This window comes from Chlamydotis macqueenii, chromosome 18 (assembly GCF_036417535.1).
Source record: "Chlamydotis macqueenii isolate bChlMac1 chromosome 18, bChlMac1.mat, whole genome shotgun sequence".
Lineage (NCBI taxonomy): Eukaryota > Metazoa > Chordata > Aves > Otidiformes > Otididae > Chlamydotis > Chlamydotis macqueenii.
Genome location: NC_141573.1, coordinates 12,644,019 through 12,669,433, shown reverse-complemented (window position 1 = coordinate 12,669,433; position 25,415 = coordinate 12,644,019). Strand labels below are relative to the sequence as shown.

Genomic DNA, 25,415 nt, shown 5'->3' with positions numbered 1-25,415 from the left:
TACCCATAACACGTTTTATAACTGAAGTGGTTAGAGAAGAGGGATTTCAGCCCACCACAACCCCAGCGAAACATCGAGCCGTAAACACAGCTAAAGCAGGTCTGCACACACTGTAAAAACACCCTCACAAGATGATGTAGAACATCCCCTGGCAGCTGGAGCACAACTGTCTCTTCCTCGCTCCCACTCCCCGCAAACACAGGTTAACCGACCTCTGCCTCTACGGGCCCTGCCAAAACGCCACGGCGCAGACTGCCCCGCGGACCCCCGAAAGGGGACAGCGCTGCAGGCCTGCCACTGCGGAAAGCAATGGCTGGATGGCAGATTTCAGAGCCACGGAAAAGCCACGTGGCGTGAACCGAACAGCACAAGCACGACCATAAGCAGGACTGCTCTGAGGTGCTGAGCCCCAGCTGAAGGCTCTGTGGGTTGATAAGCCTCAGGCTGCATTTTATGGCCTAATTAAACACACAAACTAGGTTCTTCCTTAAAATTGCCCCTACTTATGAATTGCCACTCTATTCTCCTCACATTTGACAGGCTCCTGAACAGGATGTGTACCCTCCAGCAGCAACTCCAACCAAGTCAGACCAGCCCCTACCAGGATGCTCCTCCACTTACAACAGTGATTTTTACTTGAAAAAAAGATTCCCCAGCTTTGCAGGCTGTGCATATGCAAAGGTGCTGTGTCATCGGCCACGGAATGCAGTTAGCACTGGGATTGAACATGGCAGCCGTGAGAAAGCAGGTGCACCATTAAACAGTGGACAATAAGCCAGGAACCCGGCACTTCTCCATTTGGAGGTGTACACTCCACATATACTCAAGTGTACACTCAGACACTCAGGATACTGTCAGGATTTAAAAGTATGTTGAGCATACAGAAAAAGCAGCAAAAGAGGTGCTTTTGCCATGAATATGAAATGACACACTGCTCTCACCACAAACTAAAAACTCCAGAAGGCACCTGATGGGGCAGAATCCTGTAGCGAAAGGTCCTCAGCCATGAAAATCTGCGTAACGTAACCACCAGCCTTCGACCCGCTGCCGACAGGCATCTGATGTCCTTGTGTCAGGATTTTTTCATACATGCAGGTGTGCGTTATGAGATCTCCCACCTTTACAACAGATTCCTGCTGCAAACAGAGCGCCTTTTTCTCCGCACAGAGCCAGCCTCCATCCACGTAATTCATCCGTCCGGATTCATTTCTCATTGCCCCGCAGCTACGCGCCCGGCTCACAACATTACCTTTATCCCATCAGGTGCTCCACGGCGCCTCGCACCTCGCCACTCTCCTCTCCCTTGCCTGGGGCACCAGAGGCCGAGAACAGCGATTTGGACAGAGAAAACAGAGCAGACGGAGGATGCACGGGTCAGGATGCCAGCCCTAAGCCTTAAGAATTGATGTGCCATGGCATTCAGTAGGGCTGAAGCTGCTACTTAATTAGGCTTGCTTAATGAGTCATATTAAACAGCGTATATGTAAGAATAGGTTTTCTGTTCGTGCGAGGAGCTCACTGCGTTATCTAGGTGAAATGCTGCCATTACAATGGAGTCTCTTCGTTTTACATACTTAACCATGACCTACATTCCTCTGCCCAAAGGAGGCCCATCTCCAGAGGGAACGTGCCTGTCTCATCAGCCTCAGCATTTTTTCAGGGTTCACCGGGGATGGATGGAGCAGCCTCACGTCTCTTTGGATAACACACAGCCTACAGGAGCTCCAGGAGAGAGCGGGGCAAAAGCCACCAAGTTCAGGCAGTATGTGACCGGCACCCTCGGCTCCACGGACCGCTGGGATCCATGAACACCAAAGCCCCCGTGTGCCCCAACGAGCCTGGCCGGTTGCTTCACCTTGTTGGGCAACGGGTTGTCTCCTGGTGAAACGGCAATCAAGACCAGGTTTGAAGGGAAAGAGAAAAATCAGGAGAAGTCTTTGGGAGCGGTCAAGCAACCTCAACTCTTGTCTCCACAGGAAAGGAGCCCATGAGACTTTAGCAAAGAGAACGTGCAGACAAGCAGACTCACCAGCTGCATTAAAAAATAAAACGGCAGCAGCAACTCACATTAAGGATTGCACTTTACCCTTGTTTCCCAAAAGTTTTGGGAAATTCAAACTGCTTCCGAGATACAGCCTCTCCTCTCTACTAATGCAGAGCCAGCAAAAACCCAACCCCCTAAAACACCCCCTGCCCCCACTGCACCCTAAGAAAACCCCCCAAAAACCAGAAAGGAACCACAGAAGGCTCAAAAGAGAAGGGATTTGTGCAGAGCTCTGGGGCAGCACGTCCACGGAGCCAGGCCCACCCCTCAGGGCTTCCCCCGGCACACCACGGACAGGGACACAGCCCGCCCGTACGGCATCAGGCCACAGGGACCACAGCTCGCTCCGAGGGCATCTGGCTGCAACGGGAACCGGGAAGGGCTAGGAGAAGCAGCGACAAAACACACCTCACTGCCGCAGCCTTTGGAAAACATCCATTTGATCAATGCTTTCTCCCCATCAGGACGTGTTCCAGATTTACACTTTTTCAATCTTGTATCAATTTTAGATACTGGAAAACCCAACAGTTTTTACAAGCTAACCCTCATCATTTTTCTGCCCTCTCCACCACCACCAGCAGTACGGACCCCCGACACCTCCAAAGGCCGGTATCTTTGTTGATGCAGAGCAGGATACGCCCAGCGCTGCAACGCTCAGCAATACCGACAGCAGTGCAAAGAGCTCCTGCTTTGGTGTACGAGGCAGTGACGATCAGGAGGCGCACAGAGAACGTGCACACAACAAGCTGTCACAAAATGACAAGGATTAACTTGCACAGAAGTAGGTCTGAGATTTAAACAGATACGAGATCACCATGGGTGTGGTAAGAAATCCAGAGTAGAAAAAATTCCACGATTTTCCCTTTTGCTCACATCATTCCAAATGGAACAAACGAAGGAGAGATCAGGCTCAAAGTTCCCTCCAACTGGAAGGAAACAAGTGCACCCTCTCCTTTGTTATGGTACAAACTCCTGTCCTTCACAAGTGCTGAGACCAGGCTGGTGGACAGTAGTGAAAACGGCCTTGCCGTTCCAGACCCAGGCTACCCATCGCAGGACAACCTGAGCCTCGCCCTGCGCCAGGACCCACCACCACCACGGCCACCGTTCCCACCATGTCCTACTCCCTCACTGCAGCACCGGCGCCTCTCACCCTCCTGGTGCCGTCCAGCATTGTGTCTTCTCTCAAACTTTTCCATCCCGTGTGCCAGACTTGGGGAAATGAAACAAAGACCCCAAACCCAGCTGTGTGCAGGCACGCACTCACGCTGCTCTACCAAAATGATGCTCTTAGCGCAGAGGCGAGGGACAAAGGGGCAAGAGCTCTGCTTGTCCCCCTCCCTCTCCTCACGCAGCCCCCTGCAGCACTGCCATTTCCCTTGCCACTGCTGTTCTCAAACCTTAGCCACACAAACATACCCAGGAGTACAAAGCCATTAACCAACTGCTTCTGGCCTGGAGACAAGCAACTGGGGGCAACAGGAGAAGCAGATTTTCCGAGGGCCTCAACCCATTAACGGCTGCCTGCCCACAGAGCTATACCCTCTGCACAACAAGAAATCACCGATCTCACTGAAAATCCACAGAGAAGGGTTTATGGAGCCTGTGGTACGACATCCTCGAGGGCCACCGAAGAGAACGCTGTAAACTGATCTCATCTCTCTACTTCTGTCAGTGTCCAGACTCCAGAACAAGATACGGTTACTTTCACAATTACCTGAAAATACTAAGAGTCCGTAGTGGAACACTTGTCTGTTTAGAAGCAAAGTTTAACCCCAGGTTTTTAGGGAAATTTAAGCCAACATTTACATTTAACCTGAAACGTAACAAGAACCACGTACCTGATCAGCAGTAACACCAACCGCTTGTGGCAGAGCCCCGGCAGAAATACACGCGACCTCTGAAACCATCCCCTGCCTGCAAGGGTTGCACTGACAGATGGTTTGTACTGAGGTACTGCAATAATTAGTAAATTATTAATTGAACCGCAGACAACCATGCAGTTTATCAGAAATCTGCCTTTTCGGCCCCAAAGAAGAGGCAAACATCACCTTTCTGGGTGAAATTATTTAAAGGGAACTCCTGCTCTTACCACCCTGATTTCTGCATCCCTCAGGATGGAGCCTCCAACTGCATTCTTCCTATACTTGTGTCTTCCACAGACAAAGCACACGTCTTGTTTCAGCCCCAAATTCAGAGTTCTCCCCAGCTTTCAGTCTGGTCAGCAGCCTAGGCTGAGACGGTAACACAAAAATGGGAAATATTAAAAATAATTTATATGGTGGTATGGTACATGCTTGTCCATTAGTGCTTGAGTCTTCTGCCACAGCCACGCTCCAAAGCCTCTTCAGGATTATACTGCCACCAAAATTACATCACCCTCGGGCGTCAGCAGTAAGCCTCCTTCACAGTCACAGGCAGGGCAATGCAGAGAGAACTTCCGCAGGCTTTGGGTGTTGAGACTTCTACCAACCCCTCATCAGCTCGCTGAACAAAGCAAGAAGGGTAACTGCAAAGGGACGTGCTCCAGGGAGGTTCGCCATGCAGCCGCCCGAAGCCTCTAAGCCCCTCAGTGTTAAAGCACTTAAGTGCCACGCACCTTTTGACAGGAAACAGCCCAAAGATCAGAAGCTGGCTCACAAGTCAGCCTGCAATTCAACAGTCCCAGATCTATTTCATCTAGCAAAGATGATTTTGATACAGGAATCTTAAAAAAAGATGTCAATGAAGTTTAAAAAGAAGCTGCTGCTCTCCTCAAGCACAAGTGATGATCGGTAGAGTTCATCATCTCGAAAGCGGTGGTGATAAAGGCAAGCAAAATTTGCAATTGAATCCTACTTCTCTTCTAGCCCGCGCACCAATCACAGACCTCTCCTCAAAGTTCAAGTAACACTCCAGGGCTGAATGGATCAAGACAAACCGCAATTTTCCTCTTGCAGAACACCTCGGCATCAGAAGCCGAGTCCCACAGCAACGCCGCAGAGCCAGCATGTGGTGGATAAACACTTCAATGGTAAGTCACCATAGCTTACCCTTTCAGAGGATAATTATAAAAAGGCAATTGTGAAGATACTTGAACAGTGCACCAGCAGCATATTGCTAGATGTTACCAACAGCCTGGGCACTCAAACAACACTTCTTTTGATAACACTGGAAAAAACAACACCCCACCCTTGTGAAGTGCACGAAAGGAAGGAACTGAAAAAGCGGAGAGTTTCCTAGAAAAAAAATTTTTAGAAGTATCACTTATAGTGAAGTAGTAGGGTGGGATGAAAACAATACAGATCTATCAGTGTGACATTTTAACAATGCTACCACTTTCTGTGAATGGAGCACTGAGATGATCCACGAGGACACTAGAGCTCCAAACACTTCAAAGAGAACCTCTGATAAAGAGCTGTCTACCATTGCAGCACCTCTTGGCAGACGCGCGGCTTTCGATACACCTGAAGCAGCAAGACTTCTTAGAGTGCTTAGAGACACACGCTCAACACACCACTTGGGTTCCACCCAGGTGACTGCAGCAGCACCTGCTCCCAGTCAGAAGAGCCACTTACAGCCAGGTGGGTGTCAGGAGGGGTCACCTCACCCATGCTTTGTGGCCTGGGTGCAAATCACCAACCACATGCTGTCATTTAGGCTTAAAAGCTCTTCCTCTTCCCTGTCCCTAACGGAGGTTTGCCACTTTGCTAAATCACAGAGTAGCTGAAGGTGACAAGTGCCATCTTTCCCTGATGGCCCAAGATGAACTCAGAGGCAATGTCTGGAGGAGGCCAAGCTGGAAGCAGCAGCAGCTCCGCACACAGCACATACAACCTTGCAGTGTTCCTACCGGAGTCTCATTTCCACACGGGAATGTGACAAACATCCTTTGTTTTTCTCTTCTTCAGAACACAGATAATCCCGACTGCTTTGTTTGAAATGCTCTAAAGCATTTCAGTGGAAGCGCTGCCCTTTTAGCTCACATACCAGCGTCATTCATCAGCAGGAACACCCAAAAACCCAGCTCACCATCCCTCCCCAGTTCAGATGCAACACCGCCAGGCTAGCAGGTCACACCTAACTAATGAAGCATTCCGAGAAAACCCAAGAATTCTCCTGAAAAAAAAACTGGGAAAACAAGAGGGCAAATGGCTGCCCTGCCAGCCAGGGAGGCAAGGCATCGGAGAGGTCTGCCACCGACCAGAGCGGGTAGGGACCACTCTCAGGAGCAATGAACATGCTATTGCCCTGAACAACTCACCTCCCAGACAGCAATCCAAAGAGCAAAGGTAAGGGATGTCACGATAAGTGGGTGGGGAGAAAGCCTGTGAGGTGACAGATGCTGGTGTGGGGAGAAAACCAAACTTAGTCAAAGGGCATTGAACGCTTACAGGCCTCTGAAGCAGCAAAACGCTATAAAAATGAAAGAGCTATGAAAAAAAGACCTGCTACCACCACAAACCTCTGTCTGCAGCAGCAACACACCTGATCCTCTTACAGCACAGCAGGAAGCAGCTAAGAGCCGAGCCAGCAAATGCCCAAGGACTGCAGTCTGGTGTGCTTTCTGCCCAGCAGCACACGCAGGCTGGGCAATGACGCTCTGAGGGCCATTCGGTGCCTAATCCTTGATCTTTTGTTTTAAGCCCTCGTTCAAGTGCTGCCAGCGCTGTGGATGAGAGGCAGGCAATCTGAACTGAACTGGAGCTGAGCTCAGTCAGAAGCACTAACGAGAACAAATGGCATTTCACTGAGATTTCTCAGGCTGCTTTCCAGAACAAGTATCACGGATTCTCCAGCTCCCGGGGCGTTCGGTTCGCTGCCATCATCACATCAACACGACTCGTCCAACGCCAAGTAGATGCAGATACGAGCTGCACGGTGGACTTCCAAGATTGCTCATAAATGCTTCCACAAAACAGCTTGCTAGCCCACTTGGTACAAAGCAGTCGTAAAGATTCAAGTTCTGGAAAGCAAGAGCTCCCTGCCCCTCCACACGCTCACCCTTAGCGGCGTAAGAGCACAAGGCAGGTACAGGAGCGCAGAGACAGGAATCTGCCCTACAAACACCACCTGATCTTTTCATCCCTTCACTTCTCATCCCAGCCCTCCTGACAGCAAACACTCACCAAGGCCAGATTAGAAGAGGTCAATTAAGTTATGACAAGAGAAAGTCAGGGTTCCTGTCAGTCACCATGTAAAGTACACACAGAGGCAGGGCGGTGATGAGACCAGTCTGCCCCACTGCCATGGCCAAGGTGCTCAAACCCAACCCCGGGGCTCACCACCAGTCCCCAGCCATCTCCACAATCACTAAAGGTGGAAAAAAAAAAAGGAAAAAAAGCTTTTGCAGCAACTATGCCAGCTATGGGAGTTCCCAGATAAGACTATTTTCTCCACAAAAATGCCTTGCTTGCATGGTTGTACAAATGCTAATCAGAGAGACTGCCGTAATCTGAAGAGAAAGCAACAAAAGAAGCCAAAGCATCGCTGAGAGAGAGAATATCAGGTGTGAATACACACTGGGTGTGTGCACCTGGCTGCCAGCTACCCAGCAGAACACAGAATTAGTGCAGCACGCGCTCAGGCACAGTCACTATGCTGACGTAAGGCGTTATTCAACTATTTTCATCACTGTGCAAGAGCAGATACATACCGCAGGTACTACTACATGGTACTATATATGCTAATTGCAATACTATGGCCTTGCTTTAGTACCAGCAATCTGGTACTAATTTATGGTAGTGAGAAGAGAAAAATAATAATAATACAGACAGCAAGATTAAGAGAAAGCCAGGAACTTAGTCTGGATTGCTTCCAAAGCTCAAAGTGTCAACACGGGAAAAAAACAGAAAGACTCTTCCAATTAAAGATTTTACACATGCATTACAGTAACCACATCAATTACCGTATTTGTGATATTTACTTCCTGTAAATTATTAATCTAAGATGCTCAACAAAACAAAAAATATGAGAGCTGATCACATAATACTCCTGTGAAATACAAAACATCCTTGATATGGAAAGTGTTAAGTTTTCACCCAGCCCTTGGGCTCAGGTAGAGGCAGCCTCAGCACAGAACCGTGACCGCCGCTCAGTGCGGTGCAGCCAGAGCCAGCTCTGCTCAGGAAAGCGGGGTGGGAGCGGGAGCAGGTGCGACACGGGCTGCGGGAGGAGCGGGGCAAGAGCCCGTCTGGCAAGGAGATATACAGTCTGGGGATGGCAAGGAGAAAACGGTTGTGCTTCACCCCCTAACAGCACATTTATAAAGGCAAGAAGCTCCTCAGGAGCCAGTTTTGCTTTTCACAGGAAGAGATGGGTGTACACTGCTTGCACGTTTACGCTAGAAATTATGGATTCTCTCATCAAGGCTGGGACAGCTTCCTGATCCACGAATTCAAAGTGCACAGTTAGCTCTCAATGACAGACCTTCCCTGAGGGATACAGGAGCAGGCCGCTGCCGCAGCGCGAGCCAGGATGGGCGCAAGATGGCCGCACTGGTGCTGGCCTGGAGCGCTCACCAGTATCCCAGGGAGCTCCCACCCAGCTGTTTGTTACAGTACAGTCACCCTGTGCCTTCCACTTTGCTGCATCATTACAAAGCAGGTTTTGGCTGTGAACTCAACAAGACATGTCTGTCACGTGCCAGCACAATCCCCAACGCCACACAACGACAGAGAGGAAGTTTCCAGCCAGAGAGTGAAAAGGGCAAACGAGCCAGCTCAGCCACGCAGGTCAGGCGGTCGGGGTGAGGAGGTACTGGGCAGGAACACACACTGAACCCTACTGTCTGATTTTCACATATAAAGTGAGATATCAAAACACTGATAAACATTTTGACAAAACATTAGGATGTTAGGATTATAAAAATATCAATTAATGTATTAATAAATCCTGAAATTCTGTCCTAACCTAAGGTGCCAGGAATTGTGGTATTTCCAGGTGTTTCCTGTGCGGTGTCACCTTCCCTGCCGTGTAATTCTGTAGGGCGCTCCCCTCTCTTCTTTCAGGTATTTCAGGAACAGAGGTGCGTAGTCTAGGAAGCAGCTTGCTCCAGTCCAGAAAGCAGCTTGCTCCAGTCCAGAAAGCTTCCACAGTCAGGATAATTCAGGTGCACGTTCAATCCCAGGCTGCATTAAACACACCCCGAGGAGGAACCGTTACACACCACACCACCTCCTCAGGAAGGGCTTCCCAGGCTCCTTGGAACACACCCGAGAGGCTGGCCAGCCGGCCTCTTACAGGAAGCAAATGAATCATCCGCATCTGCAGACTTTAAAAAACCAAACAACCCAGAGGTTTTCCAGGAAGGACGGATATTCCTCCCTCTCCCCCGCTCCCATTTTCTGCTTTAAACCCAAGCCCACTAAGACCACGCTTCGGCATGGGGAACCAGAGCAAATGCCACAACCTGGGGCACAAGGACAGAGAAAAGGCTTTGACAGGAGTCACAGATGTTAAGGACAAAGCCATAAATATGAAGAGGCAGCTCATTACGTGCCATTTCCAGCCAGTTACACAACGGCGTAGTAATGCTAAATTTAGAAAAAGCAGCTATTTTGTCCAGTGCTGTTTCAAGGAACTTGGACTCAGATGCTGAACAGAAGCAGAAATATTTCTTGCAACAGTCATGAGAATTATTCCCTTGGATTACATACATAACCCACCTTCCAAGGAAAGAAAAACAACTTCAATCTTCAAAAGCAGACAGGAGGACCAAGCCAAAGGACAACTGGGGCCTTGCTGAAAATCTGATCAACTCTGAACAAAAGTATTAAGCGGTGCTCCACGCACACTCACCTCAAATCCTGAACAGCAAAGGTGTGAGGGCAGAGGCCAGCAGCAGCACTCGAGACGGGCCGCAGAACCCCACACCACGGGGGCCGAGACCTCGGACCCCTCTCCAGCAGCAGGTAAGGCCATAGCAGCCATTGCAGCGCCACGTGGAGTAAAGCCGGATGAAGGAAAACACAAAGGCTCCTTGGTGACCGGAGTGCTACTCAAGCTCCAACTGCGTTTCAGCGTGGCTGCTGCCAACAATTTCACTGAGGACCGAGATCGAGGACCAGTTATTTAACAACACATCTTGAGCCAAGAGGCCTGAAACACCCACTTGATTCTAGAAACACCGCTGTGAATAGTTAACAGCCTACACCTAGGCTGCTCTTCACCGACCACATTCCTAACCCAGCCCCGCAAAACCCACGGCTCACTACATTTATACCTAAACTTCTAAAAACGCTAGCTTACCCCGCTTAGCTACTCATATGAGTAAAACCAGATCAAACTAGAGTTCCTCAACAGCCATCTACTTTCCAAGCATCCCATTTTACAGACATGCCAAATAACCAACGTGTTATGGTTCGGGATGAGAATAACTTGCCCAAACACAAGTCCCTAGCTGTAACTGCACTGAGGAACATCAAAAGTTTTCCCACCACCAGACAGCTCACGCTCTCCAGCCCTGGTCAGCAAGGGTCAAACAGCAAAGGCGCTGAGCACACACCAGGAAAACGGCACCAGGAGCCGGGCAGCACTGACGCAGGCTGTCTCACCCAGAGTCACCTGAGGGGGAAAGCTCGTCACCTTTCCAAGAGGCACGGCCAAAGAGGCACTGCCACATCAGAGCCCAGAGAACGCTTTGAAGATGAAAGTGCTACTTACTGGCTAAGTATCCTTATCAGCAGAGAAGCAGCACCGTTTCTTACAACCAAAATGATTCATGTGTGCAATTCTTTTATTCTCAAAAAAAGTTATATCCTTTCAGAAGTAGGTGAAAAAATAAGTCAGTTGTGATGGAACTAATTCCAGCTCCCCCGTATCAGCGTGTTTCACTAAGCAGACAGCTCATCGTCCACTGATGAACGAGAACTGCACCCAGCCATTTCAACGGGAGCGATGCACCATGAACTCCCAGCTTTGGGCTACAAACACAGTGACAAGCCTTAAGCTCCTCATCTTTACAGCTGGCAATTAAACAGCCCCCCTTCACTCGTCAGTGTCCAAGTGCCTCCCTCCCAGGCAGAAAAGCCAACAGCTTCACAGGCAGCGGCAGGACCGAGCCACCGAGGCTGCGTTTGATGTGCGCTGAACACAGACCCGCGTGGTACCGCTGCTGCAATTTGATGGTAAAAACCAAATGCTGCTTAATGGAGCAAAGGCACAGCCACCTCGTTTCTCTTCAGCCCGAGAGGCTGTAACCGGAGGCTGTGAAGTGATACCACTGCAAATGCAAGCTGAGCAGGGCTTCCTTGTTTCAAATTTATTCCTGTGAATTAATTTTTTTTCCAGGCCTGGAAGCTACAGTAAGATACCAAGTCCTCCTGTCCTCTCCCAGCCTCCATTCATGCAGATGCTTGGTCTCACCTCCTACCAACAGCCTTCACGCTGCCCATTTGGTTCACAAAGTTACCTCTGTTTCTTCCCTCAACAGCTGGTGCTGTAACTACTGTAAAGGCAACGGCAAAAGCAGGGAACACATTAAGCTTTGCAATCGCAAAGAAGCCCAACTGCCTACCTAGCACATCCAACATATCTCTGTAGCAGGGAGCTGGTTGTTCAAACCCCTTGAAAAACTGGGCAAATTATTTAAGATGTAGCTTGACCTTTGCAATTTTGTATATTGGCTTCCGCCTGCTCCTCTTACAAGCCCAAGCAGCAGTTAATAGAGCAACCATCTCCAAGCCCTGCCCCAAACTAGAGTCTCATCAAGATACTGCTCTAGACAGCAGCTCCACACATCTCTAACTACTGGTTTGTTAAAATTCAGACCAGGCGCATGGTGCACACCAAGCTCACAGCCATCAACGCTGTTCAGCTTAATCCTCCCCACAACCTGAACCGAACGGCTCTGCGACCCCCTCCGTGGTCACAGAGCTTCTCTGGTCCAACACGCACCCAGCCAATGCAGAGGGGTGAGCAAAGCATGATGCCATTTCCTTACAAAACAACCCCAAAGCAAAGTCTACTGTACAGAGGTACAGATTTCTTAGTCTTAAAATCTGACCACTTTCAACTCATGTTTTTGGCCTCCACCATGTCATACTGCTATATGTCACACTCTGTGAGATGGAGGAATTCCAGCTACAGGGGCTCAGTGGATCGTTCTCTCCATTAAGCTGCTTCAAACCCTACACAATTCAGGGCAGAAGACAAATGTAACGTCACCTGTACGTCCCCTTATCCCTCCCACACAAGCACATATCCAACACACAGTTGTGAAGCCCACATCCACCATCAACATGTTGTCTCCACGCACACCATGCCCTGAAGATTTCAGCCCAGTAAACGTTCATAGTGTCCACTGCCTGGCCCAGGCACTCCCCAGGGGCTGGGCACAGAGCACAGCAGACGTGACTCCATACGCACAGCGTAGGCAAGAGTAACCCTGAAACGCACAGCAAGAGGAGCCTTCTACCAAGAACACCGCCGGACCCACCACTCACCGGCTGCACAAAGCTGGGCTCTGCCTTCGCACCGCAGGACCCTGCGTGCGACTCGTTCAGCGCAGCCCCTAAAGAGCAACGAAACTAAAAGGACACCTGTCAGCCTGAAACTTGGGCACATCCGAAAACGCTGCAGCTCCTACAGCTCTCAGTGACCCCCACCCCCTACAGCCAAACCCACACGGTTTTCATAGCAGTTGAGATGTTTCTCATCACCCCTTGCTCTACGCTCCAGAGTCTCCTGCTCCCTTCAGAGAAACACTTAACATTCAGAAATGAACCCCCTACCAAAATCTGCCAAAGCTAACCCCTTCTCCAGTCCCAGTCCTTGCCATTAAAAGCAACTGGCTTTTTCCTGAAGTTTAACTTTGCAAATTCAAGTGAGTAGAATATTTTGGTCTCAGACACAAACATGCACATATCTATTTAGCATCCTAACAGCAAACGGAAAGAAGTCCAAACATTACCACGGAGTCTCCCTAAGGGTTATTTTTGATCCAGGAAGACGGAGTTAGTGCTCTCCTACCTTGTCGCAGGTCTAAAGGTCTCAGGAGTGGGACACAGGAGCCATGCAAGGCAGAGCCTGAATCGAGTGACAGGTCAAGTGCTTCAGAGCATTACATACAGAGAAGAAAGCCCAGCCACCACCTCAGATCTCTCTGTTCCAGGAAACTCATGACTGACAACCTCAAAAGCAAGTGCAAAGACTTCAGGCTGGCTTACAATGACCCATTTGGGCAAAAACTCGGCACATGGTGGGAGGTAACGGCAGAGTGGAAACAACGAGGCAGGTTTTTCCTAAGTAGCATTTAGGAAGGTGTCATCACCTTCTGAGCCTTTGAAATCCCCCACGTAATTAAACAGTCAGACAGTCAAAGGAGAAGAGGCTTTTAGCTTCGCAAACGCCAATTATTTCCCAGCATCAACACGGATGTCTAACATCAAAAATAGCATCTTTCTTCTGAAGCGAGGGGAGGAGCTGAGGACAGCTGCCGTAAGCAAGCGAGACCTTGCCCCAAAAAGAATCTGTCAAAGCTTCTGCCATTTAACTTCAACGAGGAACCTTCAGCCAAAAAAGTAACTTCATAAAATTACTTAAAGCTGCTTCTCTGCGGAAGCCTGCACCTGAGCTGCATCACATCAGCAAAGGAAGAACTTGTATAAAAAAGCTGCAGCAAAATGCCTCGCTCACACAGGTATTTCAAAGCCGTCACGGGCTTTGATTGATCCCTTCTGAGGCTTTCAGCACGCATTAGTTTGTTTACTGGTCCTAAGAGCATTACTAATTCAGGGGGTTTTTAAGCTCTACCAGCACATGGAAAGCGAGCACACCTTGGAAGACAGCGCCTTACAAAAACTGTGTGCTCGGGGAGAGGTTTTGAGTTAAAAATACCACTCCTGCCCAGATTTGGAACAGTTATAACGAACCGCTTAGCCGAGGCGGCCACTCGCAACTCCTGAATTACCCACTCACTCCGCAGGCTGTGCCCACAACAACTCTCCACGCAGTGACAGCGCACACTCTTTAGTGCTCTGAGATTCCCACACCGCGCGTTGTGCCGGATGCCACTTCGCAGCAAAATATTAACGATGATTCCCAGGTCTACATTGCAAGAGCCAAACAAATCAAAGTCAAATGGGGAATTGACTCAAACCTTGCAACAGATACTCACAGGATGGAAAGGTCACCCACTAAAGTGGTTCTATTTTACACACAACTGCAAAAATTCCAGTAAGCCTCTTCTCTTCTCTTGTCTCTAACGGCTACAAATATCAGAAGGCTTCAAAGAACCCCCCAGGGAGAGCAACCGAAACATCAGATGCAAGAAGAGGGTTAGACACAGCTTCCTCAGGCAATAAACCCCAGCATTAATAGCTTATGGGCACTGAATTTGTGTGCTGCAACAAAACTGGAGTGCTGCACTGTGACCAGCATCTCCTCACGGCTCCCGAGAAGGGCCCTGCCCGTGCAAGGCAGAGCTATCCCTCCCCACCCGCCGCAAGGTACCCACGCTGCACTGTCGCACTTCCAGACGGCGATCGCCCTGCCAGGTTTGAAGACGGCAAGTTTTTAAGACTCTCTGTTTTCATCCCTCACCTGCAAATAGGTTCCACAGAGCCACGAGCTAGGATTAACATCTGAGGAGCGCACAGCGGTGGGCTGGGATCCCAGCAGCCAGGGCTGAGAGCAGCTGTAAAGGGACAGAGAGGGAACACAAACCTGGAAAAGGAAATATTTCCTTCCCCCATAGCGGGAGCACAGAAAGACTGCAGCTTACAAGTTCAGGCCATGGCAGCAACTACATGGCAGAATTCAGACAAAAAACCAAAATATTCATTCAAATTTTGAAACGATGTGAGTATAAAGCCTTCAGAAACTTCTGCGACCTTATATTCATGACTTGATATTTGAGGTCAAGAAATTGTAGCAGTGAAGGGTGGCAGGAGCAGAAGGGCTGTGTGGGATGAAGCACTCGAATTCATAGAGACCTGCAGACATCAGATAATTTCCAGTTAACAAGCTGATCAGCCCCTGGACTGTGTCTGAGGAGCCCTAATCATTTGAATCCATTTGCAAAGCAAAGCTGAATGCAGTAAGAGAGCCCCCCAAACCGAGTTGTATTCTGGACCTTACAAAGCAAAAGGCTGCTAAAAACCTAAGAAAAACTTTTTCACCTTGACTCTTACAGCAACCCTGTGGCCCTACAGGGTGCCCTAAACATAAATCAACCGGCACCGCGTGTGCACGCCGCAGCGTCACACCGAGACACCCGAGCATGTGCTCCCTGAGGCAGGGAGCTCAGCAGCCTGGCCGGCTGAACGCCCTCAGGTAAGGCACTGAAATTCCCCACCTGCACTCTCCATTTCCCCCAGCTGCAGAGGAGGCATATCTGCCCGCACAGGTTTGTGAAAGTTAAAGGTGGCAGCGAGCTCTGAGGCTTTCAGGTGAGAGCCAGAAGGGCAGCAGCACTTTAAAAGCACCCTAGGAACCTCACTAATATCCAACACATTCCGGCATTTCTGTCAAGTTCCCACAGGCAGCTCAAGCGTGCAGCGGGAATGGCAACCTGCAGCTGGGAAATCCTGAAAGTAAAATTCAGCTGGCTCTCAAGTACTTCTGCTAATTTGTTGGAAAAAGCATCAAGTGCTCACACCAGCTCTCAGTACTTTCACAGCCTGAGCTGCAAATTACATCCAGCATTCAGATGGTACCAGATGAGATGGCTTTAGCCGCAGAAGAGGAACTGCTCTTCAGGTCTGGTGGGTCAGACCAGACATGGATGGCAAACACATTCCAAAAGGGAATCTTCCTCCTTCCAGGGCTGCTGGGGCTTTACAATATTCAGCAGCAATGATATCCCAGTGTTTTGAATGGGGAAAGTGGTCACGGAAGACAGGAAAGGAGCACGCAGAGCCAGAGTAAGAAATGCTGGCTCTTTTATACACATCACTCACGATATTGCTAACGACTGTCAACACAGGAACCAAAGGCAGGAATGCGCTCGGATAAACTACTTGGCTGGTTGGAGGAGCCAGCGGGGCTTTGTACCAACCGCTAGCTCTACTTCCAGAGAAAGTTCCTATTACTCATTAACGTCAGTAATCGTGTGCTTGGGTTTAAGTGGGAGCCTGCCTACCATTTCTGACAGGAAAGAGCAACAGCAAGCGTGGAACTTCTAAAAGCAATAGTAAAAGTGATTAGCCTATTTCCACAGCTGAAGAAAAATATTTTAACTCTCTGTAATTTTAATAAAAGACAGGAAAGTTCTAGGATTATGATTGGGTACAGAAAACCGCTTCTGACCTTTGCACTAGGAGCTGATGGTGCTGTTTCACCATTCTCAAAATTTGCAGCAACTTCATTTCTCTGTTACAACAGCCGCTCTGTCCAATACACACGCCAGGGTTCATAGACCCCAAAGTGCTCAGCAAGAAGCCTTCTACACCAAAGTGGGACCTAGCGTACGAAACAGATGACGGCACAAGATGGGGCTCGGGAAAGCCCTGGCCCCAGCAGCACCTTCACCCTCTGCCCACTGCAGAATTAAGAGCTCAGGGAAATAAATGGTAATAAAAGGGTGCAACAAGCACCCTCCTTAATCCATGGTTTGGCTGTGACCAGGACAGCCTAGTGTTTTTAAGGATGTCAAACAAGAATCTTGCAGCCAAAAATGTTAGAGGGTCACAGCCAAAAGGTGTACCTGCAGATACCAGCAGGCAAGAGCACCCAAAAAGCCCAAAAACTTTAGGCCCAGGACAACCACGGTGCCAAGAGTTTGTACTCCTACCAGTGTGGGCAATCACTGGTTCTCACACGCCAGCGTAGCCCAGAAAGGGCTGGGCCTGAGGACACGTAAAAAACCCGATTATAACCACAAAATGGTAAGTCCCGCAACACGTTTCCAATGGCGTCGGATGATTTTAGCAACCCCAAGCTGCAGCGCAGACCGTACACAATGCCTCTCAGTTTTGTTAGCGGGCAGCCTTTGAAATGGAAAAATCAATACGATAAGTACACCTACACTCCTCAAGCACTTAGGAAACTCCTCCCCAGGGTCTATTACCCGAGTGGTAAAGCCTCCTCCAGCAGAGGAGAAGGACGACGAAAGGAAAGACAGACAGACCATTTTTATTTACATAACCGACACTGATTTCTGACCCTCCCCAGTCTAGCTTTTTCTAACACGGCAAAGGGTGCAGCTACCAAGCGACTGAAGTCAGAGCTCACACTTTGCGATCTGGGAACCCAGTAACAACTCCTAAATCCGTGCTTACTCACCCAAATTGAGGTGGCTTTGTTTAAATGCTGAGAACCACGCTCAATCGGGACAAATCTTTGCTGCAACAGCATATGAAGATTTTACTGGAACGATGCAGTGATTGAACTGTGGTTCTTCAGAGAAAGAAAGCTTTTTTTGTTTTAAGGTAGAAATACATCACGTGGCAGTATCTTTTCTGAATACCTGTTTTCATTTTCCTTATCTCCAGCCGGTCACGTGCCTAATGACACTACCAGCTAAATTTAGCTCATTCTGTTAGCACTTGCAATCCCAGCGATGCCGGTAGGACTGCAACACACCTTTCCTCCTCTCAGTCTCTCCTTCAGCGTACGGGGCCATTTCTGAACCAACAAAGCAGACCGTGTACCAGGAGCCTCCTGCTTTCGCCTGCCGCCCCAGAGCGGCCCTGGGAGCTGCTCCAAGGACAGCGCAGGCCGCCCGTGCCGCTCAGTGCAACGCCCATCCCTCGCAGGCCCCTTTGTGCTATATTGCAGTGCCCCCTCGCTCGCTTTTGTCTCGTACTGTCACAGCCAGTCTGCGCGAAACCCCACGCCAGGAGAACTTTGGGAAGTGGGAATATTCCAACACAGACCTGCACCCTACGGCTCTTCAGATACAATTAAGAGGTCACAGATGTACGTACGCCTCACCAGCGCGGGGTAACAGCTCACGTAAACAAGGGCAGATCCAGGCTGTGGCTACTCGCCACCGAAATCTTTACCTCGCGGAGGACTGCCGACGCGGCCGTGGGCTCCCCTTGCGCAGGCGATGACGACACGGTCCAGTAAAGGCAGCGACACCGGCCCGCAGCCCCAGCGAGCCAGAGGGGCCCGGCAGCTCGCTGAACCCCCTTCGCAGGCGGGCCTCTCCGTGTGCCGCCAAACCCAGCGCCCCAGCCAAGCACCGCGCTCAGCCAGCGGCCGCATCCGCGCCGGGCTTCCATGGGGAGCGTGTCGAAGGACGAGGAAAGGGATTCCATCCTCTGGAGGACACCGGCCTCCCTCCCCACGCTCCCGCCGCCGCAGGCCGCGGGGGGTAACGCGGGAAAGGGAGCGACAGCCCCACGCAGAGCGCCCGCAGCGCGGCCGGCAGGCCCCTGCCCCGGGAGGCCTCCACGGCGGAGGCCCGGCCTCGCAGCCCGGGCCAGGCCCCCCGGGACGGACACGCGGGGGCAGAGGCCGCGGCAGGCGGCGGGCAGCCCCCCCTGCCCGCCCGTTACCTTGGTCTCCTTGACGTGCTGCTTGATGCCCTCCGGGTACCACTGCACCCGCACGTAGCCCCGCCGCAGCGGGCTGGCGCGGCCCTCCTCCGCGCCGCCGGCCCCGGGGCCGCCCGACTCCGAGCCTCCCGAGCTGGCGGCGCCTCCGCCGCCGCCGGTCCCGCGCCCCCCGCCGCCGCCGCCCTCCTCTTCCTCCGAGTCCGAGTCCTCGCCGTGGATGAGGCGCACCAGGCCGAAGCGCACCGAGCCCCGGTAGCGCCCCGACACCAGGTCGTGGGAGAAGAGGAGGCGCTGGGAGCCGCCCGGCGGGGTGGGCAGGGGCAGGGCGGCGGGGGGGGCCGGCGCGGGGGAGGCCGGGGCCGGGGCGGCGGCGGGGGCCGGGGCCGCCTCAGCGGGCTGCTCCGCCATGGCGCCGGGAGAGCGGGAGAGCGCGCGGCCGCCGGCGCAGGCTGGGGGAGGGGAGGGGCGGGGCGGCGCGGGCCGCGCGCAAGTAACGGCCCCGGGGCGGGGCCCGGCGGGGACGCGCCCACCCCGAGGACACGCCCACCGCGCGGGAGGGGCGGGAGGCGGCGGGGCCGCATCCGGATCCGGGCCCGGACATGGCGGGGGTGCTGCGCTGCATCATCCCGGGTGTCCGGGCGGGGCGGGGCTGCGCTGGACGTGGCGGGGGCTGCACTACACCGTCCTCGGGCACCTCGGCCTTGGGGGGGCTGCGCTGCATCATCCCCAGGGCCCTCGAACACGGGGGGGCTGCATTGCTCCATCCTGGGTGTCTGGACACGGGGGGGCTGCACTGCATCACCCCTGGTCACCCCCAGTCATGGGGGGGCTGCGCTGCATCATCCTCGGATGTCCCCCGTCACGGGGAGCTGTGCTGGATCATCCCCAGTGTCCGGGCATGGAGGGCCGCACTCCACCGCCCTCAGGGTCCTTGAACGGGGGGGCCTGTGCTGGATCAACCCCAGTCAGCCCCAGTCCTGGGGGCCTGCGCTGCGTCATCCCCGGGTCCCCCACCACTGAGGGGCAGAGGGTCCCCAGCCCCGTTCCCAGCCATAGTGGCTGATGGCTCTCGCCCCAGAAGCACCTGCACCTCTGCTGTAAAAAGCCTCGACGTCCCAACTTGGATGTGGGTATCCGCATGGGAGGTCCAGAGCTCACCCACTGCCCCTCGCGCCCACCCGGGCCCTCCCTGCCCTGCCCAGGTGGCCGCCCTGGCACGGGCTGGGGTCTGCGCTGGCACCCGGCACTGCCCTGCGCTGGGAGATGCTCCCCAGGCCGACTGCAAAGCCTGGCCTTGCTTTTTCTGGCTCCCAGAATCCCTCGTAGAGGTGTGCTAATGAACCAAATATTCCACTTCCGTGATTCCAAGGGGTTTTTCCCCCTCTGTCTGCAGGGATTTTTGATATAGAAATGGTTTCTCGAGTGGGTCTCGCTGATCTGGTGGGCGAAGACCTGAAGGAATCCAAACCAGCCATGGCTGCCCATCCTTCGCCCAAAGACATCCCGCCTCTTCGCTCCCTACACCCTGTGCCCCACCGGCTGGGACTCCAGGAGAGTGCCCCAAATCCCCAGCCTGCCTTGTTCTGGGCGGGAAAGACCCTCAGACGGTGAAGTAGAAACCATACCTGTCCCATCCCCAAATCAGGGAACCGCAGGCCCAGCTCAGCCTGACCTCCACGCCAACGTTTAATCGCTCGCTGTGGTGTCGTTTTAATCAGAGGGGTGTCCCGTTGACGTGGTTCCCCGCTGGGGCATTTCTCAGCATCACCTCCAAGGATAAGGAGCAGAACAGAGCTGAAGGGGACCTTTGAGTGGGAAAATAGCGGCATACCCCTGGGGAAAGATGGTTTCGATATCCATTTGGTGCGGTGTGGTGATACAGCCGTTTCCAGGGATGTGCTTCTGGGAGCACAGACCTCCACCTGCAAGCCGACGTGGTGGGGAGCGGACGGGCGGCCAGCGCGAGGGTTCACCCTCCAAGCATTGCTGCGCTGGAGCGGGGAGAGCAACACATCTCCGGGGACACACGGCCTCCCTCCCCCTGAAGCCGGGGAGAACTGTGCATTTCTGGGAGCAGGATTGGGCCTCAGGGATGGGGAGAGGGTGCCCTCTGGCTCTGCTGGAATTGGTGGCGTGTTCTTCCCAAGGTTTCAAAAATGCAGCTTTATCCGGCATGGTGGTGCTTCTCATTGTGTTAATGACGTCGTACCAGCCGCTAATAAAATCTGGGTTCACATAATGGGCATAACCCTGTGTGTAGATGGGAACTGTCCCTCCTTGGAGCAATTACACGCTGAAGAGCAGCGATGGGGTTTCAGGTACGCGCAAACACCCCTGCAAACCATCACACTGTACCAGCAGCCCGGGTCCCAGCGGGGGGGTTTAATGGGGACAAGTCAGGACTGTTGGCTTGTCAGTGGGAGCTGAGCCGGGTGGTTTGTGCTGTGATCCCAGCTAGGGCTCTGACGTGCTTCCGTCGGGAAGCGGCACCGAAGGAGAACTCATCGCTTTTTCAGGACACAGCAGCCTGGGGCCTGGACTGACACTGACGCGCTTTCGGGACGTGACAGTCCCCGGGTGTCGACAGGAGTGTCTCCCTCTCAGCAGATCAGACCACCCTGTGAAATACTAGGGCAAACCCAAGAAGCATTTGTGTGCATGGTTTTTAAATTTTTTTTTAATTGAGACTGATTCAGCAGGAGGTCTTGAACACGCAGGACTTCTGCGAAGTGACACACATCAGGCAGCTTCCTCCCCTGTCTAGGGACAATTCCTGGTGTTCGACTGTTTCGGGAAGCAGGAGAACATCCTCGCTGCAAGCAAGCAGCTGGGGAGATCTGACCGCCTCACCTGTCCCCGCACCAAGATACTGGTGAAAAGCAAGACTTCTCCTTCCTCAGGGACGCAGATAGTGCCAGGTGCCCTCTCATGGGACATCTTCACACGGGCCTTGTGGGGGTTGAGGGGCAGGTGCTGGGATGCCTGCAGGGTGCCAGGGATACCTGGAGGGTGCTGGGATGCCCAGTGGTACCAGATGCCCGGGATGTGCCAGGATGCCCAGGGTACTGGATGGCCAGGATGTGCTGGATACCTGGTGGTGCCAGGTGCGCAGGGTACTGGATGCCCGGGATGTGCCAGGATGCCCAGGGTACCGGATAACCAGTGGTACCGGATGCCTGGGACGTGCTGGGATGCCCAGGGTACAGGATGCCCGGGTTAGCATATCTTCATGGTAGCAGACCCCCATGGTACCAGATGCCCAGGGTACCGGATGCCTGGGATGTGCTGGGATGCCCAGGATACCGGATCCCCGTGGTACCGGATTCCCGTGGTACCAGATGCCCAGTGGTACCGGATGCCTGGGATGTGCCGGGATGCCCGCGGTGCCGGATGCCCGGGATGTGCTGGGATGCCCGCGGTACCGGATGCCCGCGGTACCGGATGCCCGGGATGTGCCGGGATCCCCGCGGTACCGGATGCCCGGGATGTGCCGGGATCCCCGCGGTACCGGATCCCCGCGGTACCGGATGCCCGGGATGTGCCGGGATCCCCGCGGTACCGGATGCCCGGGATGTGCCGGGATCCCCGCGGTACCGGATGCGGCGGGGCTCTGGTGCCCCCTCGTGGGCCGCCGCCTCCAGCCCCGCGCGGGGTGCAGCGCGGCCGCTCCCGGGAGCGGGGGGCAGCGGTTTGCCGGTTCGGCGGGGCACAGCCGTTGCTCGGCAGCCCCAGCGCGGGCACAGGGGGTCTCTCAGCACCCCCAGGGCTGGGGGGGAGCCTCTTCCCCCACCAGAGGGGCCCGCAGGGGTGCCCGGTGCCCCGTCCTGCACGGGACCACCCAGCCCTTCCCTCCCTGCTGCCCTGGTCACACACCCTGGCCCTCCCTCCAAAAGGCCCCAGCGTGGTGTCACCTCGCGTAGGTGCGACTTCACACAACGCCCCTCCCTCCTCTCCATCCCCTTCGCTGAGATCGAGACCCTCACAGCCCCCCCGATGGGGCTGGTCCGGGCCCAGCCTCGCTCTGCAGGATTTGGCTTCCCCGTAGGTGGCATCTGGTCCCCGGCCGTCACCACGGGGCCACCCTGGCAACGCCCAGCAGCGTGCGAGGCTGGACCAAGGGCAGGAGAAGCGGGGTGCTCCAGCAGCGCTCACCCAACTGCCGTGTCCCGAAGCCAGCGCTGGATCCGAACGGCCCGGGGGTGTGGGCCTTCCTGCCTGTCTCTTCCCAGAGGAGCCCCTGCAGCCCCCACCGAACCCGGCCCTCCTCCCTCCTGGGGACTGTGTCACAAGTGGCCGTGACCCGGTTGACAAACTACCACGGCCTGGCAGAGAGGAGGGAAGGAGGCTAATCACCGCCTGTGCTGTGCTCTGGCCCACCAGGCCCCGTCCCCTGCCTCCTGCTTTTGGCCACAGTTGCCATGGCCAAGCAGACGTGGGTGAAACTGTCTCCCAGATTATTTCCTCCCAAACTGTTGCTGACGTAGAGGAGAAGCAAGATGCACCAGCCCTGCTGCGGTGGTTTAGCCCTGGTCACCTCGCAGTTGCTTGCTCACCCTCTCGCTCCCCAGCGGGATGTGGGAGAGAATTGGGAATAAAGGAAAACTCGTGGGTTGAGAAGATGACAGTTATTAGAATAACAAAGGAAAATGACAATAATAACAGAATATATCCAGAACAATGCACGATTTCTTCACCACCTGATGTCCCAGTGATCAATACAGCCCAGCTTGAGCAGTGGTCACAGCAATGAAACCGAGCAGCCAGCAAAGGAATGAGAGGGAGCTGCCCCCCCGGCCGACCCCCACACATACTGAGCGTGATGTTTATGGCATGGAGCGCTCTCCTTGGCCAGTTTGGGTCAATTATTCTCTCAGTATCCCTCCCAGCTTCCTGCACCTGCATGTCAGCAAGACTTGGAAGCCGGACAGTGTCCTTGGGCTCATTAACAACTCATAACATCAGGGTGTTTATCAACATTCTTCACACAGGAAATCCAAAACACACGGGCTACTGAGAGGAAAATTAACTCCATGTCTGCCAAAGCCAGGACACCTGCGAAGGCACCAGTGCAGGTCGAAGGCAGAGCTCAAAGCTTGCTTCCCTGGCCCGTGGCTGCCATCCCAAGTGAGCCATGCTGTAGCATCCCCTCATCCCTTTTTTTCCAATGAGGGTGGTGGAGCCCTGGCCCAGGTTGCCCAGAGAGGTGGGCAGGATGCCCCATCCCTGGAAACATTCCAGGCCAGGTTGGACGGGGCTCTGAGCAACCTGATCTGGTTGGAGATGTCCCTGCTCCTGGCAGGGGGGTCGGGCTGGGTGGGCTTTAACGGTCCCTTCCCACCCAAACCCTTCTGTGGTTCTATGAGTCGATAAATAGAATAACATTTCAGAACGAGCAGAACCAACCCATTTAGGGGCTGAGGCCTGGCCGCCGTCCGTAGGAACCGTGCGTTGCTATTTCAACAGAGCACCAGCTCGCGGGCCGCCCCGAATACCTGGCTCCAGCGCAGGGCTGGAGGCACGCTGGCTTCGCAGGACCTGCTGGTGCTTCTGAACGGCTCTCAGCAGCGCGAGAGGGGAGCACCGAGGGATACGAGCTGCAGGTAGCCAGCCTGGCAAGCGCCGGGAATACCGTGTATGTCCAAAGAGCCGCTTCCTGCGGCTCTTTGTGTTACAGCCACTCGTGCTGCCAGTCTGCGGCAGCTGGTGAAAAGGCAGGAGACGAGGGAGAATGAAATTAGAGCCTGCAGCTGACCTTGCAGTGACGCCAAACTGCAAAGCCCTGCTGCCACTCGTGTTATGCCATGGCGGAGGAGAAAAGCGTCACCCTCTTTGGGTGCATGGGTCCCCTTGGCTAAGGGGATGTAAGCAGAGTGTCCAGCTTGGTAATTATGTGAGAAATTCTGTGTGTTTGGGAGAAAAAACTTCCTGGATGGTGCCACACAGGAGGACCTCGATGCTGCCTGTGTCCCCTGTGACGGCAGACCCTGCGCTGCGGCGAGGACAGAGGCAGAGCGCATGTCGCTTCATTCCCAAGTCCTTGGCAGAGCGGGGGACAAACACTGATTCATCCGCCTCCCACCTGCCACCCCTCGCTGCAAACCCTACCCGGAGATAATCGCTGTCTTCCCGAGCGGGCATCCCAACGGAGCGACTGGCTGGGCGGCGGGGCCGGAGTGACGGCTCGGGGCTCTTTGAAGATGCTGAGAGAGCTGCTAAATATGTAAATCTCAGCAGACTGCTGCTGCTCTCGTTTAATGGAGTTTGTGACCCTCTGCCGCTGCGTAGGAGCCGCGAGACGTGGCCCCAGCTAAAACCACTGAACGCAGCGTCCCTGCTCGACTGTTCCAGCCACAGGCCAGCCTCTGCTCTGCCCGGCTGTTTTGATGTCCGGGAGCTGGTCTGAAATGCCATTTCTGAAGAGCAGAAAGCTCCTGGGTCACATCTCTGTTTTGATTCCATGAAAAACCTTTTAAAAGGGAGATAAGGGTGCAGCCCCAGGTCACTTTACCCGTGGCTGAAAACCAAAACAGGTCCTGAGCTCCCCTGGCCGTGTCTCCGGTGGAGCAAAGCCAGCTCTGCCTCCTGCTCTGGGCTGCTTTCAGGGCTGTGTCTGGTCTGTGATGATAATGACGATGCCAGCATTTTAAAATTATGATTTTTGCTGACCTTCCCGGTCATTTCCTTCCCAGGAGCTCATGCCTGGGATAATCCTCCTTTTATTACACGTGTCCCGACGGGGACAGATATTGCCGGCTTTGCCTATCCAGTTTCTCATGTGATAGCTTGCAGGGACCCAGGGATGCGTGGGGGAGGGATGCTTAGTCTTTGGAGTGAGCTCCTGGGGCAGAACCCTGAGGCCCAGCCCCTCGTTCTACACGTAGCCAACTGATTCACCTGAGGAACGCCCCACTGCTCAAGCCCGAGCGATGATCATGCCCAGTCGCCTC

At 53.6% G+C, this 25,415-nt stretch overlaps 1 protein-coding gene across 1 annotated transcript in view; it reads right to left on the bottom strand.

Moving 5' to 3' along the window:
- Nucleotides 1-18,886, bottom strand: part of UBE2O (ubiquitin conjugating enzyme E2 O) — a 63,877-nt gene extending 44,991 nt beyond the window's left edge. Inside the window, exon 1 of the mRNA XM_086762599.1 lies at nt 18,469-18,886. Within this exon, the coding sequence (XP_086618725.1) occupies nt 18,469-18,876 (408 nt within the window). The 5' untranslated portion in view covers nt 18,877-18,886. The remainder of the gene's footprint in view (nt 1-18,468) is intronic.
- Between the last annotated feature and the right edge of the window lie 6,529 nt (nt 18,887-25,415).